Source organism: Rhinoraja longicauda, chromosome 11 (genome assembly GCF_053455715.1).
Source record: "Rhinoraja longicauda isolate Sanriku21f chromosome 11, sRhiLon1.1, whole genome shotgun sequence".
Taxonomy (NCBI): Eukaryota; Metazoa; Chordata; class Chondrichthyes; order Rajiformes; family Arhynchobatidae; genus Rhinoraja; species Rhinoraja longicauda.
Window position 1 is genome coordinate 5,886,520 of NC_135963.1, and position 17,430 is coordinate 5,903,949.

Genomic DNA, 17,430 nt, shown 5'->3' on the forward strand with positions numbered 1-17,430 from the left:
CTAAAGTGACAATGGTGAGTAAGGTGGGCCTAGAAGTGTCGCGCTATCGTGTACCGATTTGGCTGAAGTTCAGTCACAAACAAGATAACAAACGAGAGCTTTAGTATATAGATGTTTTAACAAAAATAAATGTAATCAATTATTGAGACAAACCCACCACCATAATACGATATCACCCAATTATCTAATGAAGTATTCCTAAATTTTATACTCTTAAACTACTGCATTCCAATCCTTGTCAAGGATGCATTGTGTGGATGGGAGGTGGTGGGGGGACCTTAACCCGGAACCCGGGGCGGGTGGGTTCGGGCGCTGCCGGACTCGGCGGCGGCGGACAGTTTCCGGTGAAGATGGCGGCGCCCGGAGCGGGAGGGAGGCGGCGGCCGCCGCTCGCTGTGTGGAGCCTGGCGCTGGCCGTGGCCGCGATGGCCGCCCGCGGCGCCTCTGCCTCGGAGGAAGCGCAGGTAGGGAGCGCGGCGCCGGCGCCGGGGAGGGTCCGCGAATCGCTCGGCTTTGGGATCGCTGCCAAAAGGCCGCAGGAAACGGGGAGCCCGGAATTAATTTACCCGCGGACACTCCTCCCGGGTCACCTGGATTCCCCCCCAACCCCACCCTGACCTCTCCTCCGATCTCCCCCCCCACCCCAACCTCTCCCCCCCACCCCAACCTCTCCCCCCACCCCAACCTCTCCCCCCCACCCCAACCTCTCCCCCCACCCCAACCTCTCCCCCCCACCCCAACCTCTCCCCCCACCCCAACCTCTCCCCCCAACCTCTTCCTCCACCCCTCCTCCCCCGTCTCCCCCAACTTCTCCCCGCCCACTTCTCCCCCCCACCTCTCCCAACTTCTCCCCCTCTCCCAACTTCCCCCCCCTCTCCCAACTTCCCCCACCTCTCCCAACTTCTCCCCCCCACCTCTCCCAACTTCTCCCCCCCCACCTCTCCCAACTTCTCCCCCCACCTCTCCCAACTTCTCCCCCACCTCTCCCAACTTCTCCCCCCCACCTCTCCCAACTTCTCCCCCCCACTCTCCCAACTTCTCCCCCCCACCTCTCCCAACTTCTCCCCCCCACCTCTCCCAACTTCTCCCCCCCACCTCTCCCAACTTCTCCCCCCACCTCTCCCAACTTCTCCCCCCACCTCTCCCATCTTCTCCCCCCCACCTCTCCCAACTTCCCCCCCCCACCTCTCCCAACTTCTCCCCCCCACCTCTCCCAACTTCTCCCCCCCCACCTCTCCCAACTTCTCCCCCCCCACCTCTCCCAACTTCTCCCCCCCCCACCTCTCCCAACTTCTCCCCCCCCACCTCTCCCAACTTCTCCCCCCCCCACCTCTCCCAACTTCTCCCCCCCACCTCTCCCAACTTCTCCCCCCCACCTCTCCCAACTTCTCCCCCCACCTCTCCCAACTTCTCCCCCCACCTCTCCCAACTTCTCCCCCCCCACCTCTCCCAACTTCTCCCCCCACCTCTCCCAACTTCTCCCCCCACCTCTCCCAACTTCTCCCCCCCCCCACCTCTCCCAACTTCTCCCCCCCCCACCTCTCCCAACTTCTCCCCCCCCCACCTCTCCCAACTTCTCCCCCCCACCTCTCCCAACTTCTCCCCCCCACCTCTCCCAACTTCTCCCCACCCAACTTTTCCCCAACTTCTCCCCTCCCCTCTCCCCCCATCTCCCCTCCAATCTCCCCTCCAATCTCCCCTCCTCCCACCTCTCCCCCCACCTATCCCCAACTTCTCCCCTCCAACCTCTCCCCCACCTCTTCCCCGCCAACCCAATTTCCCTTCCCTCCCAACCTCAACCTCTTCTCCCCTCCACCCCGTCCGAATCTCTTCTGCATCCCTCCCTCCCTCCCCAACACGACCCCCCCCCACAAACCAACCCTTCCCCTCTCCCCGCACCTCCCTACCCAACCCCAACCCAATCTCGTCCACCCAAACCTTCTCCTCGCCCTCCCAACCCCAACCCCTCTCTCCCCCCAACCACAACCTCTTTCCCCCTACCCCAACTTCTCTGCCCACCCAACTCCAACCTCCCTCCCCCCACCCCTCTCCCTACAGCTGAACACCCCCCCCCCATTCACCCCTCCCCCGATTCCCCACCTCCACCCCCAGATTCATCCCCTCCCCCTCTGATACCTCTGGGACCCGCCACTTCGGCGAACCTTTTCTCTGTCCCACTGGAACCTACACTCCCCCCTCCTGCTGAGACACCCCCCCCCTCTCCTTCAACTCTACCCGAAAATACGCTTTGGTGGCGTTGATTAAACAAAACATCTTCTCCAGCTGGAAAGCTCGCTGCTCAAATTAGTGCCATGAAATATTCAGCGTTGGTTTTGGGGAGGGGGGCTGAGGTGGTCTCGCTGGCATGATGGCACTGCCTTCCTGCAGGAATGAACTGAAAACTCAGCCTTGGTTTTTCTTTCTTTGCTCATGACTCTGGTGTGGGACTTGAACCTACAACCTTCTGCCTTCAACGAAATTGCCACCAGCCGCACAGGGAACACCGAGTTAATTGGCAAACGTACCAGTGGGAAACGGGTGATTTATTTCTCTCGCAGCGGGTTGTTGCGATCTGAAACGTACTGTTTGCAGGAGTGATGGAGTGGCTTCAGTGTTAATTTTCATCAGGGGATTAAGAACAGTAAAAGCAACACAGACAAGACAGGTTAAGAGGTCTTTTGTGCTCTGATTCTACGAGGACAATCTGTGTGCATGCTGCTTTCTCTTGGAGAAGGATTGTGTCGTGCAGAAGCCAGCTGCAGAATGAGGTGACAAATTTCGTGCGGAGCAGCACGTAATTACACAGACCGCGACTGGCAATTTTTCAAAACTTTCTTTTTCATTTGACATGTATGTTTTGTGTTTTCTAATTTACACTTGTGCTGATGAAAGGTTCCATTGGAACATAATCATTCGCATTTCATTGCAAGAGAGAGTAGGAGGGCTCTTATCATTATGGACAGATTTAATATCTATAATTAACCCATGCTGAAGAAAGACACAAAATGTTGGAGTAACTCAGCAGGTCAGGCAGCATCTCTGGAAAAAAGGAATAGGTGACGTTTTGGCTCGAGACCCTTCTTTAGACTACCACTCTCAGTCTGAAGAAGGGTCTCGACCCGAACCCCTCAGTCTGAAGAAGAGTCCCAACCCGAAATGTCACTTATCCCCGTTCTCCAGAGATGCCTGACTCGCTGAGCTACTCCAGCATTTGGTGTCTATCTTTGGTGTAAACTCATCATCTGCAGTTCCTTCCTACACATTTAACCCATGCTGAGCCTCTGAAAATATTTGGGGGAGTTTTATTTATAGACGTGTTTTAACAAGAGAGATAAGAGTGTTTTAATGTCATTCGTCCCAGGTAGAACAATGAAATTATTTACTTGCGGTAGCACAACAGAATATGTAAACATAGTACACTGTAAACAATATAATAAACGAGAGAGGAAGGAAAGTTCATATATACACACACAAATACACATATATAGATCATATATATATATATAAATAAACACACACATACGTACACTAAAAAACCAAACAATAATCGTGCAATAATAGCAGTAATAGTCTGTTGTAGTTCAGAGCTTATTTGAGGTTGTAGTGTTTAATAGCCTGATGGTTGTCGGGAAGATGCTGTTCCTGAGCCTGGAACAACTTTCAGTTTTCAGGCTCCTATACCTTCTTTCCGATGGCAGTGGTGAAATGAGTGTGTGGGCAGGGTGGTGTGGGTCTGATGATGCTGGCTGCCTTTTTGAGGCAGTGACTCCGGTGAATCCCTCCGATGGTGGGGAGGTCAGAGCCGGTGATGGACTGGACCGCGTTCACAACGTTTTGCACATGTGCATTGGGATTATTCGATGACGCAGTTTAGCATACGATATAGAACAGTACAGCCCAGGAACAGGTCCTTCGGCTCACAACGCCTGTGCTAAACATGATAAAGTAATGTCGTCTCCCTGCACGCGATCCAGATCCCTCCTTTCCCTGCATATCTATGTGTCGACTGTTCAAGATTCAAGATTCAAGATAGCTTTATTTGTCATTCAAAAAAGTTTTTTGGACGAAATTCAGTCATCCACAGTCCAACAATAAAAGCACTAAAATAGGCAGATTACACAATAAAGCATTAAAATAGGCAAATTACACAACCCCAAAAACACACAAAAAAAGAAACATCCATCACAGTGAGTCTCCTCCAGTCCTCTCCTCACTGTGATGGAAGGCCACAATGTCTTTTCCCTTCCCCTGCCGTCTTCTCCGGCGGTCAGGCTGTTGTGGTTCCAGGCCGCGCCGGACGGTCCGCAGCGGGCCGACCCAAGCCCCGCGATCCGGGGCGGGCGAACACGCTGCCGCTGTTGCTGCACGTCGAGGCGGTCGTGGCTTCCTAAGAACGACTGAAGAAGTCTGGTCTACCCCAACAGCTGCTGACGACATTCTACTGCTGCACCATAGAGAGCATCCTAACACATGGCATCCCTGTGTGGTACCTCAGCTGCACGGAGGCAGAGAGGGGCGCTCTTCAGCGGGTAGTCCATAGAGCTCAGAGGACCATCGGAACACAGCTACCAGCCTTGGAGGGCATCTACAACACACCATGCCTCAGAAAAACCACCAGCATCCACAAAGACTCTTCACACCCCTGCAACAGTCTGTTCGAACTCCTTCCATCGGGCAGACGATACAAGGGCTTCTACGCCTGCACCTCCAGACTCAGGAACAGCTTCACCCCCAGGGCCATAGCTCCTATGAACCGGTCCTGCTGAGCCGGATGGTCACATCGCACAGTGAACCGGCACAGATCTACTTGCACTTTATTCTGTTTTAAAACTGTTACAATTTGTTTCATTGGGTTGTTTAAATTAATACTGACTAGCTAATTAAATTATCGCATCGTATGGGAGGCGCATTCCCAATCTCCTCGTACCCCTGTACAATGACAATAAAGATATATTGTATTGTATTGTATTGTATTGTATTGTATTGTCTCTCTGAAAGCTTCTTTAAATACCACTGTCATATCTGCCTCCACCATCCCCCTGGCGGCACGTTCCAGTCACCCGCCACCCACTGTGTTGAGAATCAACTTGCCCCACTCATCTTTAAACTTTGCCCCTCTCACCTTGGAGCTTTGCCCTGTGATCTTTGACATTTCCACCGAGCGGGGAAAAAGGTTGTGTCTACCTGATCTACCTGCGCCCCCTCATAATTTATATATTTCTACCAGCATGTTGTCTGCTCAGTTTCTAACAAATACTATTTCTAGCGGTATCGGAAGCAACTGCAGATGCTGGTTTACACCGAAGACAGACACAAAATGCTGGAGTAGCTCGGCGGAACAGGCAGCATCTCTGGCTGTTGAGGGAGTGTTTGAAAAGACATTGCAGATGAAGCTTTGCTCTGCATTTAACCTGAGCTGGAGACATTTTAGCTCGGCGGTTTACTGTCCCAACTTGAATGTGGCCTGACCTGTACCTGCTTGGGTGCCTGTGGTGTGGGGGGAGATTCATTTTGTATCTGATCCATGCTGTGCCTATCCTGGAGATATTTGCAGCTGATGTATTTGTTAGCCAAAAATGAACCAATATCATTCTGCCTGACCCGCTGAGTTACTCCAGGTTTTTATGTCATCCCCTCTGGCTATTAACCTACTGCTGGAGAACCCATGCACATTTAACTTAGCTTTGCAATACAGCATGGAGACAAGCCCTTCAGCCCACCAAGTCCACTCCGACCATTGGTCACCCACACACTATGTTCCATGTTCTCCCACTTTCTTATCCATTCCCTACACGCCTGGGGCAATTCTTCAGAGGGCCAATTAACCTGCAAACCTGCACATCTTTGGGAGGAAGATGTGGGAGGAAACCCAAAGGAATGTGGGATATGGGAGGAAACCCAAAGCACCCGGAGGAAACCCACGCGGTCGCAGGGAAAACGTACAAACTCCAAAGATAGACACAAAATGCTGGAGTAACTCAGCGGGTCAGGCAGCATCTCTGGAGAAAAGGAAAAGATGACGTTTAGGGCCCAGTCCGTACAAACTCCACACAGACAGCACCTGAGGTCGGGATAGAACCCGGGACTGGTGCTGTGAGGCAGCAGCTCTACCAGCTGTGCCACTGTGCCGACTGAATGGGAGAAGAAAGGAACGGGGCACTGATCACAGTGAATGGCAGTGCTGGCTCGAAGGGCCGAATGGCCTACTCCTGCACCTATTGTCTATTGAATCCGCTTGAAATGAAATAAATGAATTGTAAAGGAGATAGTTGAATATTGAAGAAGGCCTCATGAAAATTCTACGATGACGTAGAAAACTGCTGTTGTTGAATTGATTTGACCTCTCCAGATTGCAGAGGACACAAAATGGGTGAACCGGGTGACACGTAACACACAGAATATAAGGCAGCATTCAATGTTCCCTTCTCATTAGCCCGACCAGTTCCAAGATTGGTTAGCACGTAACACAGGCTTTTCACTGTACCTCAGTACAAGTGCCAATAAACTAAAAGCTGAAACTGAAGATAGGCAGAAAATGCTGGAGTAACTCAGCGGGACAGGCAGCATCTGGATGGAAGGAATGGGTGACGTTTCGGGTCGAGACCCTTCTCCAGACCCGGGGACATGACCCAAAACGTCACCCATTCCTTCTCTCCAGAGATGCTGCCTGTCCCACTGTGTTACTCCAGCATTTTGTGTCTACGATGTAAACCAGCATCTGCAGTACACGACTGAAGATATCCTTTGACGTTGGAGCTCCAGGTATTTGGGACGTGATGAAAAGTTTTAAAACAAATCACTTGTTAAAGAACGTAGTTCCTGAGATATTTTTCAAAAAAGACCTAATTGGATTTGTGTACGAGGTTTAAGCGATCTGTGATAATTATTGGAGAGAGAGTCCAGCTGGCTGGAATTAATCAATATTAATGAGGTGGCGGATCACAAGAGAGATCCTGAAATCCCTCCTGAAATTAAACTGCGAATCTCACGCCTTGGGAACTGGCGAAGCATGCAGACGACTAGCTGACCCTCATTTAGCTGACTAGCTAGACGACCCTCATTTATTTAAAGTTAAATTTTGTTGGATCAAAATGGCGCCTTTATTGAGGTTGTAAATCAACGTTTTAGAAGTTCTGATTTGTCTGGTCATTCATGTCATAAGAGCAGATTTAGGTCATTCAGCCCATCAGGTCTACTCCGCCATTCAATCATGGCTGATCTATCTCGCCCTCTATACCCCACTCTCTTGCCTTCTCCCCATAACCCTTGACAACCGTGCAAATTCCCACCTCCGAAGCACTTGAGTACGTTCGATGAGGCGCGGTGGTGCAGCTGGCAGCGCTCGGTACGAGTTCATCGTGAGTTGCAGTGACTGACCTGCAGACATAAATAGGGACCTGGAATTCTCTTCCCAAAAGCGGCACGGTGGCGCAGCGGTAGAGTTGCTGCCTTACAGCGAATGCAGCGCCGGAGACTCAGATTCGATCCTGACTACGGGCGCCGTCTGTATGGAGTTTGTACGTTCTCCCCGTGACCTGCGTGGTTTTCTCCGAGATCTTCGGTTTCCTCCCACACTCCAAAGACATACAGGTATGTAGGTTAATTGACTGGGTAAATGTAAAAAAAAAAATGTCCCTAGTGTGTGTAGGATAGTGTTAATGTGCGGGAATCGCTGGGCGGCGCGGACTCGGTGGGCCGAAGGGCCTGTTTCCGCGCTGTCTCTCTAAATCTAAAAAGCTTTGGCTTTCCCTACTTTATAGCCGTAAGACAGATCCTATGGTTGCACGTCTCTTACTCTGAAACATTTAACAAGATTAAGGTGACTCGTACAGGTAGGTTTTGTAACAATGACCCTGATCCAAATGGATGGAGGAGAGCGAGTTTAAGCAGTTAGTTTTTCCCATCCGTTCTGCTCTAGTGGAAGTCTTTCGATTCACATGAGAAACCAATGCACCGATGCATAATTCCTTTGATAAGCACTCAAAGAGTACTTTAGACTAGAGATACAGCGCGGAAGCAGGCCCTTCGGCCCACTGATTCCACGTCGACCAGCATTCACCATGTGCACTAACACTATCCTACACACCAGGCACCATTTTACAATTTTACCGAAGCCAATTAACCCCCACAAACCTGTATGTCTTTGGAGTGTGGGAGGAAACCGGAGCACCCGGAGAAAACCCAAGGGAGAATGTACAACTCTGTACAGACAGCACCCATAGTCAGGATGGAACCCGTGTCTCTGGCGCTGTAAGTCACAAACTCTACTGCTGTGCCACCGTGCTGCCCGAGAGAATAGAAGTAGGCCGAGTGTCCATTTGAGCCTGCACTAGCAATCAGTAAGATCATGTCTGGTCCAGTACTCATCTAGTTTCCTGCCTACTCCACAAATCCTCTGATTTCTTCAGTCAATATTAAATGACCGAATACACCAATCAGCCAAAACATTATGAGCTGACATGCTGTTGGTCCTCCGTGTGCAGCCCCATACGCAGCAGGGTGCGATGCACTGTGTATTGTGACACATTCCTCCTGTGACCACCATTAAAATTTTCTGTGACTTGTGCCACAGTAGACCTTCTGTAGTTTCGGACCAGACGGGACAGCCTTCGTTGCCCTCGCACATCGATGAGCCTTGGGCGCCCAACACCCTGTTGCTGGTTTGTGGTTTGTCCCTCCTCGGACCACTGTCGGTAGGTACTCACCACTGCTGACCGGGAGCACCCCACAAGCCTTGCCGTTTCATAGATGCTCTGACCCAGTCATCTGGCCCATAACAATTTGGCCCTTGTCAAAGTCACTCAGGTCTTTACTCCTGCCCATTTCTCCTGCATCCAACACGTCAACTTCAAGAACTGACTGTTCACTTGCTGCCTAATATATCCCACCCCTTGACAGGTGCCATTGTAACAAGATAATGAATGTTATTCACTTCACCTGTCAGTGGTCATAATGTTTTGGCTGATCGGTGTATTTATTTAACTCCAGTTCAATGTTATCCACTTCCCCACCACTCCCTACGCACTAGGGGCATTTTACAGAGGCTGATTAACCTACAAACACGCACGTCTTTGGGACATTCATGTTTGTGGGTTCTGTAGACTTTATTTTAGACTGAGACGAGAACAAAATTCTTTCCTGAAAGGATCAGTGACTGAGCAACCGCAGGCCTCAAAGACAGAATAACAAAGATCCTTTCAGTAAAGAAAGTTGTTCTAATCTCAGCCTAAAATAGTGGAGATTTATCCTGAACCGCCATCCTCAATTCTGGGGTAGATACAAAATGCTGGAGTAACTCAGTGGGTCAGGCAGCATCTTGGGAGAGAAGGAATGGGTGACGTTTTGACCCATTCCTTCTCTCCAGAGATGCTGCCTGACCCACTGAGTTACTTCAGCATTTTAGACAATAGACAATAGGTGCAGGAGTAGGCCATTCAGCCCTTCGAGCCAGCACCGCCATTCAATGCGATCATGGCTGATCACTATCAATCAGTACCCCGTTCCTGCCTTCTCCCCATACCCCCTCACTCCGCTATCCTTAAGAGCTCTATCCAGCTCTCTCTTGAAAGCATCCAACGAACTGGCCTCCACTGCCTTCTGAGGCAGATAATTCCACACCTTCACCACCCTCTGACTGAAAAAGTTCTTCCTCATCTCCGTTCTAAATGGCCTACCCCTTATTCTCAAACTGTGGCCCCTTGTTCTGGACTCCCCCAACATTGGGAACATGTTATCTGCCTCTAATGTGTCCAATCCCCTAATTATCTTATATGTTTCAATAAGATCCCCCCTCATCCTTCTAAATTCCAGTGTATACAAGCCCAATCGCTCCAGCCTTTCAACATACGACAGTCCCGCCATTCCGGGAATTAATCTAGTGAACCTACGCTGCACGCCCTCCATAGCAAGAATATCCTTCCTCAAATTTGGAGACCAAAACTGCACACAGTACTCCAGGTGCGGTCTCACCAGGGCCCGGTACAACTGTAGAAGGACCTCTTTGCTCCTATACTCAACTCCTCTTGTTACGAAGGCCAACATTCCATTGGCTTTCTTCACTGCCTGCTGAACCTGCATGCTTCCTTTCATTGACTGATGCACTAGGACACCCAGATCTCGTTGAACTCCCCCTCCTCCTAACTTGACACCATTCAGATAATAATCTGCCTTTCTATTCTTACTTCCAAAGTGAATAACCTCACACTTATCTACATTAAACTGCATCTGCCATGTATCCGCCCACTCACACAACCTGTCCAGGTCACCCTGCAGCCTTATTGCATCTTCCTCACAATTCACACTACCCCCCAACTTAGTATCATCTGCAAATTTGCTAATGGTACTTTTAATCCCTCCGTCTAAGTCATTAATTTTGTGTCTACCTTCAATTTAAACCAGCATCTGCAGTTTTTGTTTCCCACACATCCTCAATTCTGAGTTCTCCACACTGAAGTAAAGCTTCTCACCATCTTCCCAGTAAATCCAATTTCCACTCTTAAATATTTTCCTGAAAGCCGACGGAATTATTGAAATTTCTGGAGCAGAAATATTAGCTTTGGCCAGGCAACAATTAAGAAAGAAAGGCTATTTGATTTATTCCTGCAGTTCAGTTCAGTTCAGTTCACGGCCTTGTAGTTTAAGATATTTCAAGTGTTGAGCAGTGCACTTCGAGTCATGCAACACGGATATAGGCCCTTTGGCCCAACTAGCCCCAACTAGCCCATGCCGACCAAGATGCCCCATCTATGCTAGTCCCATCTGTCTGAGATTGGCCCATATCCCTCAACCTGTCCTACCCATGTATCCATCTAATTGATTCTTGAAGTTGAGCCTTAGGCTCCGAATTAACGGACGTTCCTTTAGGAAGGAGATGAGGAGGAATTTCTTCAGTCATAGGCTGGTGAATCTGTGGAATTCATTGCCACAAAAGGCTGTGGAGGCCAAGTCATTGGATATTTTTAAGGCAGAGAGAGATAGATTTGTGATTAGTACGGGTGTTAGGGGTTATGGGGAGAAGGCAGGAGAATGGGATTAAGAGGGAAAGATAGATCAGCCTTGATGGGCCGAATGGCCTAATTCTGCTCCTATGAGCAGAATTACTCCAGCATTTTGTATCTACTCCTATAATTATGCTCCACTTATCAACACAATTATGTTAGACCATGTACAGGCTGTTAGGATGAGTTGAAGTTGGCATCATGGTTGGCACAGACGTCGTGTGCTGAAGGCCCGGTTTCTGTACTGTACCATTTTGTTCCAATTTTTCGGTACAAATAGCTGAATTTCATTAGCCAGTGTACAAATAAACTGAAGTGAACAAATCACGTTATAGAAAAGGGATGTGGGTGAGGGATCCATCTATGACAGCAGGGGGGGAGCCACGTTTACTTCAGAAAGAGGATATCACCAATGTCCTGGTGTGGAAATCCTCATCTAAGGAGCAGATAAAGTCATGGAGTGATACATCATGGAAACAGGCCCTCAGGCCCAACTTGCCCACACCAGCCAACATGTCCCCACTACACTGTCTGCATTTGGTCCATATCCCACCAAACCTGTCCTATCCATGTACCTGTTTCTAACTGTTTCTTAAAGGTCGATATAGTCCAAGCCTCAACTACCTCCGCTGGCAGCTCGTTCCATACACTCACCAACCTTTGTGTGAAAACGTTACCCCTCAGATTCCTATTAAATCTTTTCCCTGCCACCTTAAACCTATGTCCTCTGGTCCTCCATTCACCTAATCTGGGCAAGAGACTCTGTGCATCCACCCGATCTTTTCTTCTCATGATTTTATACACAATGTGGCAGATGTGGCAGAGATAGGGGTATTGGGAGTAGGGGATAGCGTCTTTGCGAGAGGCAGGGTGGGAGGAAGTGTAGTCCAGATCACTGCAGAAGCCCGTGGATTTGTAGTAGACGTTAATGGATTTTCTGTCCCCTGTGATGGTGACAGAGAGACCAAGAAAGGGCAGAGAGGTGTCCGAGATGCCTCTAGCCCCGAGATGCCAACTTGGACAGATTGGGTGAGTGGGCAGATGCGTGGCAGATGCAGTATAGTGTGGATAAATGTGAGGTTATCCACTTTGGTGGCAAGAACAGGTAGGCAGAGTATGATCTGAATGGTGGGGTCAAGGATAGAGCGTTCACGTCGCGACCCCGTTTCCACCAATCTTTCCACTACTACGCACAAGAAGCGCAAGACGCCATTGTATGCAGATGCCGAGAAGTGTGTTCAGCTTTGGCTGAACAATTTCTAATCTTGTGATGTGGACTCGATAAGAAGATCTGAATGGTGTTAGATTAGGAAAAGGGGAGGTGCAACGAGACCTGGGTGTGCTTGTACATCAGTCGCTGAAAGTAAGCATGCAGATATAGCAGGCAGTGAAGAAAGCTAATGGCCTGATGGCCTTCATTGCGAGAGGATTTGAGTTTAGGAGCATGGAGGTCCTACTGCAGTTTTGCAGGGCCCTGGTGAGACCACACCTGGAGTATTGTGTGCAGTTTTGGTCTCCTAATTTGAGGAAGGCCATTCTTGCTTTTGAGGGAGTGCAGCGTAGGTTCACCAGGTTAATTCCTGGGATGGCGGGACTGACATATGATGAAAGAATGGGCTTGTATTCACTGGAATTTAGAAGGATCTTATCGAAACATATAAAATTCTTAAGGTATTGGACAGGCTAGATGCAGGGAAAATGTTCCCGATGTTGGGGAGTCCAAAACCAGGGGTCACAGTTTAAGAATAAGGGGGAGGCCATTTAGGACTGAGACGAGGAAAAACTTTTTCACCGAGAGAGTTGTGAATCTGTGGAATTCTCTGCCACAGAAGGCAGTGGAGGCCAATTCACTGGATGTTTTCAAGAGAGAGTTAGATTTAGCTCATTGGGCTAACGGAATCAAGGGATATGAGGAAAATTCAGGAACGGGGTACTGATTTAGATGATCTGCCATGATCGTATTGAATTGCGGTGCTGGCTCGAAGGGCTGCATGGCCTACTCCTGCACCTATTTTTCTATGTTTCTATGTTTGTAAGTCATATTCAGAAACCACAAGTCATGCTCAGCTCTCCATTTACATGTCGAACACAGAACATAGAACAAAAGTGGTATAAGAAAATAACTGCAGATGCTGTTACAAATCGAAGGTATTTATTCACAAAATGCTGGAGTAACTCAGCAGGTCAGGCAGCATCTCAGGAGAGAAGGAATGGGTGACGTTTCGGGTCGAGACCCTTCTTCAGTCTGAAGAAGGGTCTCGACCCGAAACGTCACCCATTCCTTCTCTCCTGAGATGCTGCCTGACCTGCTGAGTTACTCCAGCATTTTGTGAACAGAACATAGAACAGTCTTCTTCTTTCGTGTCCATTATCTATGTTTCAAATGTTGGGCCAGGCTCTTGCACAGTGGACAGCCTTCTCGTTTGCCAGCGCTAGATCTTCCGGGCAGCGTTGTTCACCAAGAAGTGGGCATCTTGCTAGGGTGTGGCATGGATTGTACAGATGTTCCCACATTCACATTCTGTGTCTGCCGCATCTGCATCGCCCCATTCGCTCATATCGGCCCATCCCTGTATGAAGCCTATTGAGGGACTTCCAGGTCTTCCAATCACACCTGTGACCAGGTGGTAGCTGTTCCTTGGTTGGGATTGGCAGCTTTTCGTGGCAGTGGTTTTTCCACTTCCTTTCTTTTCCCACAAGGCTGGTCTGGTTGCTTGAGGAGACTGTGACAGTGGCTGGTCTGTGTGAAGGAAGCTCTTCTCCAAAGGGCATTGAAGCACAAGACCAGGCTCTTCGGCCCACAGTGTCTGTTCCGAACATGATGTGAAGATCATCTCTTATCTACCTGCACATAAACAATGTCCCTCCATTCCCTGTGTATCCAAAAGTCTTTCCAACGTGACTAATGTATTGGCTTCGACCACCATCCTGACCCTCACCACCGTCTGTGTGAAACAAAAACCTGTGCAGAATTTAATTTGTAATGGAGTTTCGAATATTGCGTAATATGACTTTACTTCTTGTTTATTCAGGTTCGAGCAAAACAGTTCTTCAGAAGTGGCCACACCAACAACTGGGCTATCCTGGTGAGTTTTCATAAACTGCTAGAAAATGTGTTTCTGAAGCCGCTAACAGAGTATCCCCTCGTGCTTGGGAGCATTATACTTGTTGTCAGCTTTTTCACAGCGTCATACGGCGTGGATGCAGGCCCTCTCAGTCCAACTTGTCCACGCCGACCAATATGTCCCATCTACACTAGTCCCACCTGCCTGCGTTTGGCCCATATTTCTCTAAACCTGTCCTATCCATGTACATTCAAAGAATGGGGGGGGGGGGGGGGGGGGGCTCATTGAAACATACAGAATAGTGAAAGGCTTGGATAGATTTTTTTAGATTTAGATTTTAGATTTAGAGATACAGCGCGGAAACAGGCCCTTCGGCCCACCGAGTCAGCGCCGCCCAGCGATCCCCGCACATTAACACTATCCTACACCCACTAGGGACAATTTTTACATTTACCCAGTCAATTAACCTACATACCTGTACGTCTTTGGAGTGTGGGAGGAAACCGAAGATCTCGGAGAAAACCCACGCAGGTCACGGGGAGAACGTACAAACTCCGTACAGACGGCGCCCGTAGTCAGGATCGAACCTGAGTCTCCGGCGCTGCATTCGCTGTAAGGCAGCAACTCTACCACTGCGCCACCGTGCCGCCCTTAGCACGGCAGGTGGGACTAGTGTAGATGGGACATGTTGGTCGGCGTGGACAAGTTGGACTGAGAAGGCCTGCATCCACGCTGTATGACGCTATGAAAAAGCTGAAAACAAGTATAGATGGATGTGGAGAGGATGTTTCCACTAAATGTTTCTTGAACGTTGTGATAGTTCCTGCCTCGACCACCTCCTCCGGCAGATCGTTCCATATACCCACCACCCTTTATGTCAAAAAAGGTTGCCTTTCAGGTTCCTATTAAATCCCCCATCTTACATTATACCGAGGTCCTCTGGTTCTTGATTCCCCTACTCTGCGTAAAAAAAAGACCCTGTGCATTTACCCTATCTATTCCTCTCATGATCTTAAGAGAATAATAGAATGTTGTTAATGTTCAAGTCTGTTGCTGGCCTCATCCCACTCTGTCTCACTATCTGACCCAAATCCTTCTGAAAATCCAATCCCTCATGCATCCCTGATTTCTTTTGTCTGTAAGGGTTTTCCTTTAAGATGAGAGACAAGAGTTTGCAGATGCTGGAATCTTGAGCAAAAGACCAACTGCTGGAGGAACTCAGCGGCCCAGGTGTTGAGGAGGAATTTCTTTAGTCAGAGGGTGGTGAATCTGTGGAATTCATTGCCATAGAAGGCTGTGGAGGCCAAGTCAGTGGATATTTCTAAGGCGGAGATTGACGGATTCTTGATTAGTACGGGCGTCAGGGGTTACGGGGAGAAGGCAGGAGAATGGGGTTGAGAGGGAAAGATAGATCAGCCACGATTGAATGGCGGAGTAGACTTGATGGGCCGAATGGCCTAATTCTGCTCCTAGAACCTATGACCATGAGGTAGCATCCGTGGAAGGCAATGGACAGACGACTTTTTGGGTTGGGACCCTTCTTTAGACAAATGAAGTAGAGGGAAGAATGCATTTGGATAATGAATGAATGAATAAGTTTATTGGCCAAGTATGTGCATATACAAGGAATGTGCCTTGGTGCTCCGCTCACAAATGACAACACAAACATACAGTTAACAATTAAGAATAAAGCATAACCACATCAAATAAAGGAATGAGAATGATACAAGCTTAATGCTGGCCAATGAGATTAGATTAGATAGAAATATTTCACAGTAGGCATGATTGAGGTAGGTTGTAAGGGTCTATACCTGTGCTGTATGCTTCTACGATTATTGGTGAAGATAGAAGCCGTCTTCACTCGATGTTATGTGGAAGTTCCCATTTTTGTCCTTGATAGGCTCCACTCCTCCCTTTTAGTATTTAATATCTGTGCAAGCCCTTCAAACACATGGCAAAATGTAGACTCAAGCATCAGTAAATACTCCCAGATCAGACGTGGCCCAGTGTCTTGCTGTGTGCAGCTCTCCCAACACGCGCGCTCCAACCAAGAGAGTGGTATCAGAATCAAAATGGTGGAAGCCAACAAGCCCAGTGGTCTCTTGTCCGCCTAGCTAGATTCATCAAGATGTTGCCTGAGATGGACCATTTAATCAATGAGAAGAGACTGGGTAGGCAGGGCTTGTTTTCCTTGGAGCAGAGGAAATTGGGGTTGGAGGGGATTTGAAACGTGCAAAATATTACGAGAGACATGGAAATGTATTTCTTCCTTGGAGTGCAAGAGGCTGAGGGGTGATCTTGCAGAGGTGTATAAGATCATGAGGGGAATAGATAGGGTGAATGCACAGAGCCTTTTACCCAGGGAAGGGGAATCAGTCTGAAGAAGGGTCTCAACCTGAAACGTCACCCATTCCTTCTGTCCAGAGATGCTGCCTGACCCGCTGAGTTACTCCAGCATCTTGTGTCTACCTGGGGGAATCAAGAAATAGGAGACGTGTTTAAGGTGAGAGTGGAAACCTTTGATGCCCTAAGCCGTAACCTTGGACACCCTTACTAATCAAGAACCCATCAATCTCTGCTTTAAAAATACCCAATGACTTGGCCTCCACAGTCGTCTGTGGCAATGAATTCCACAGATTCAATAGAAAATAGGTGCAGGAGTAGGCCATTCGGCCCTTCGAGCCAGCACCGCTATTCAATGTGATCATGACTGATCATTCTCAATCAGTACCCCGTTCCTGCCTTCTCCCCATACCCCCTGACTCCACTATCCTTAAGAGCTCTATCTAGCTCTCTCTTGAATGCATTCAGAGAATTGGCCTCCACTGCCTTCTGAGGCAGAGAATTCACCACCCTCTGTCTAAAGAAATTCCTCCTCGTCTCCATTCTAAAGGGAACGTCCTTCTGTTCTGAGGCAGTGCCCTCTATTTCTAGGCACTCCCATGACTGGAAGTATCCTTTCCACATTTACTCTATCTAGGCCTCTCCTTATCCGGTAAGTTTCAATAAAGTCATTCCTCACCCCACCTCCTTATAAACTCCAGTGACTTCAGGCCCCGAGCCGTCAAATGCTCACTCCTGGCAGAATGGCCCGCATCTCTGCTCTGTAACCCTGAGACCACTCTACATGGTTGAGTGCATAAAGACCTTGCGCGTAGTTCTGCTGTCTACAAACAGTTGCTGCAGTACAGTTTGTTTTAGCATTGGCGGCGGCAGCTGCTCGCTACCCTGCGGCCCCTGTTCATTGCTGTTCCCCTCTGGTTCTTGTTCCAAGGTGTGCACGTCCCGATTCTGGTTCAACTATCGCCATGTTGCCAACACCCTGTCAGTTTATCGGAGTGTCAAGAGACTGGGGATACCGGACAGGT

The 17,430-nt window shown here is 49.0% G+C and overlaps 1 protein-coding gene across 3 annotated transcripts in view; it reads left to right on the plus strand.

The window, feature by feature from the left end:
* Positions 1–327: 327 nt before the first annotated feature.
* Positions 328–17,430, plus strand: part of pigk (phosphatidylinositol glycan anchor biosynthesis, class K) — a 128,731-nt gene continuing 111,628 nt past the window's right edge. For all 3 annotated transcript variants that reach the window (XM_078408167.1, XM_078408166.1, XM_078408169.1), the window contains exons 1-3: positions 328–464; positions 14,030–14,083; positions 17,337–17,428. In XM_078408167.1, the coding sequence (XP_078264293.1) occupies positions 351–464; positions 14,030–14,083; positions 17,337–17,428 (260 nt within the window). In that variant the 5' untranslated portion in view covers positions 328–350. The remainder of the gene's footprint in view (positions 465–14,029; positions 14,084–17,336; positions 17,429–17,430) is intronic.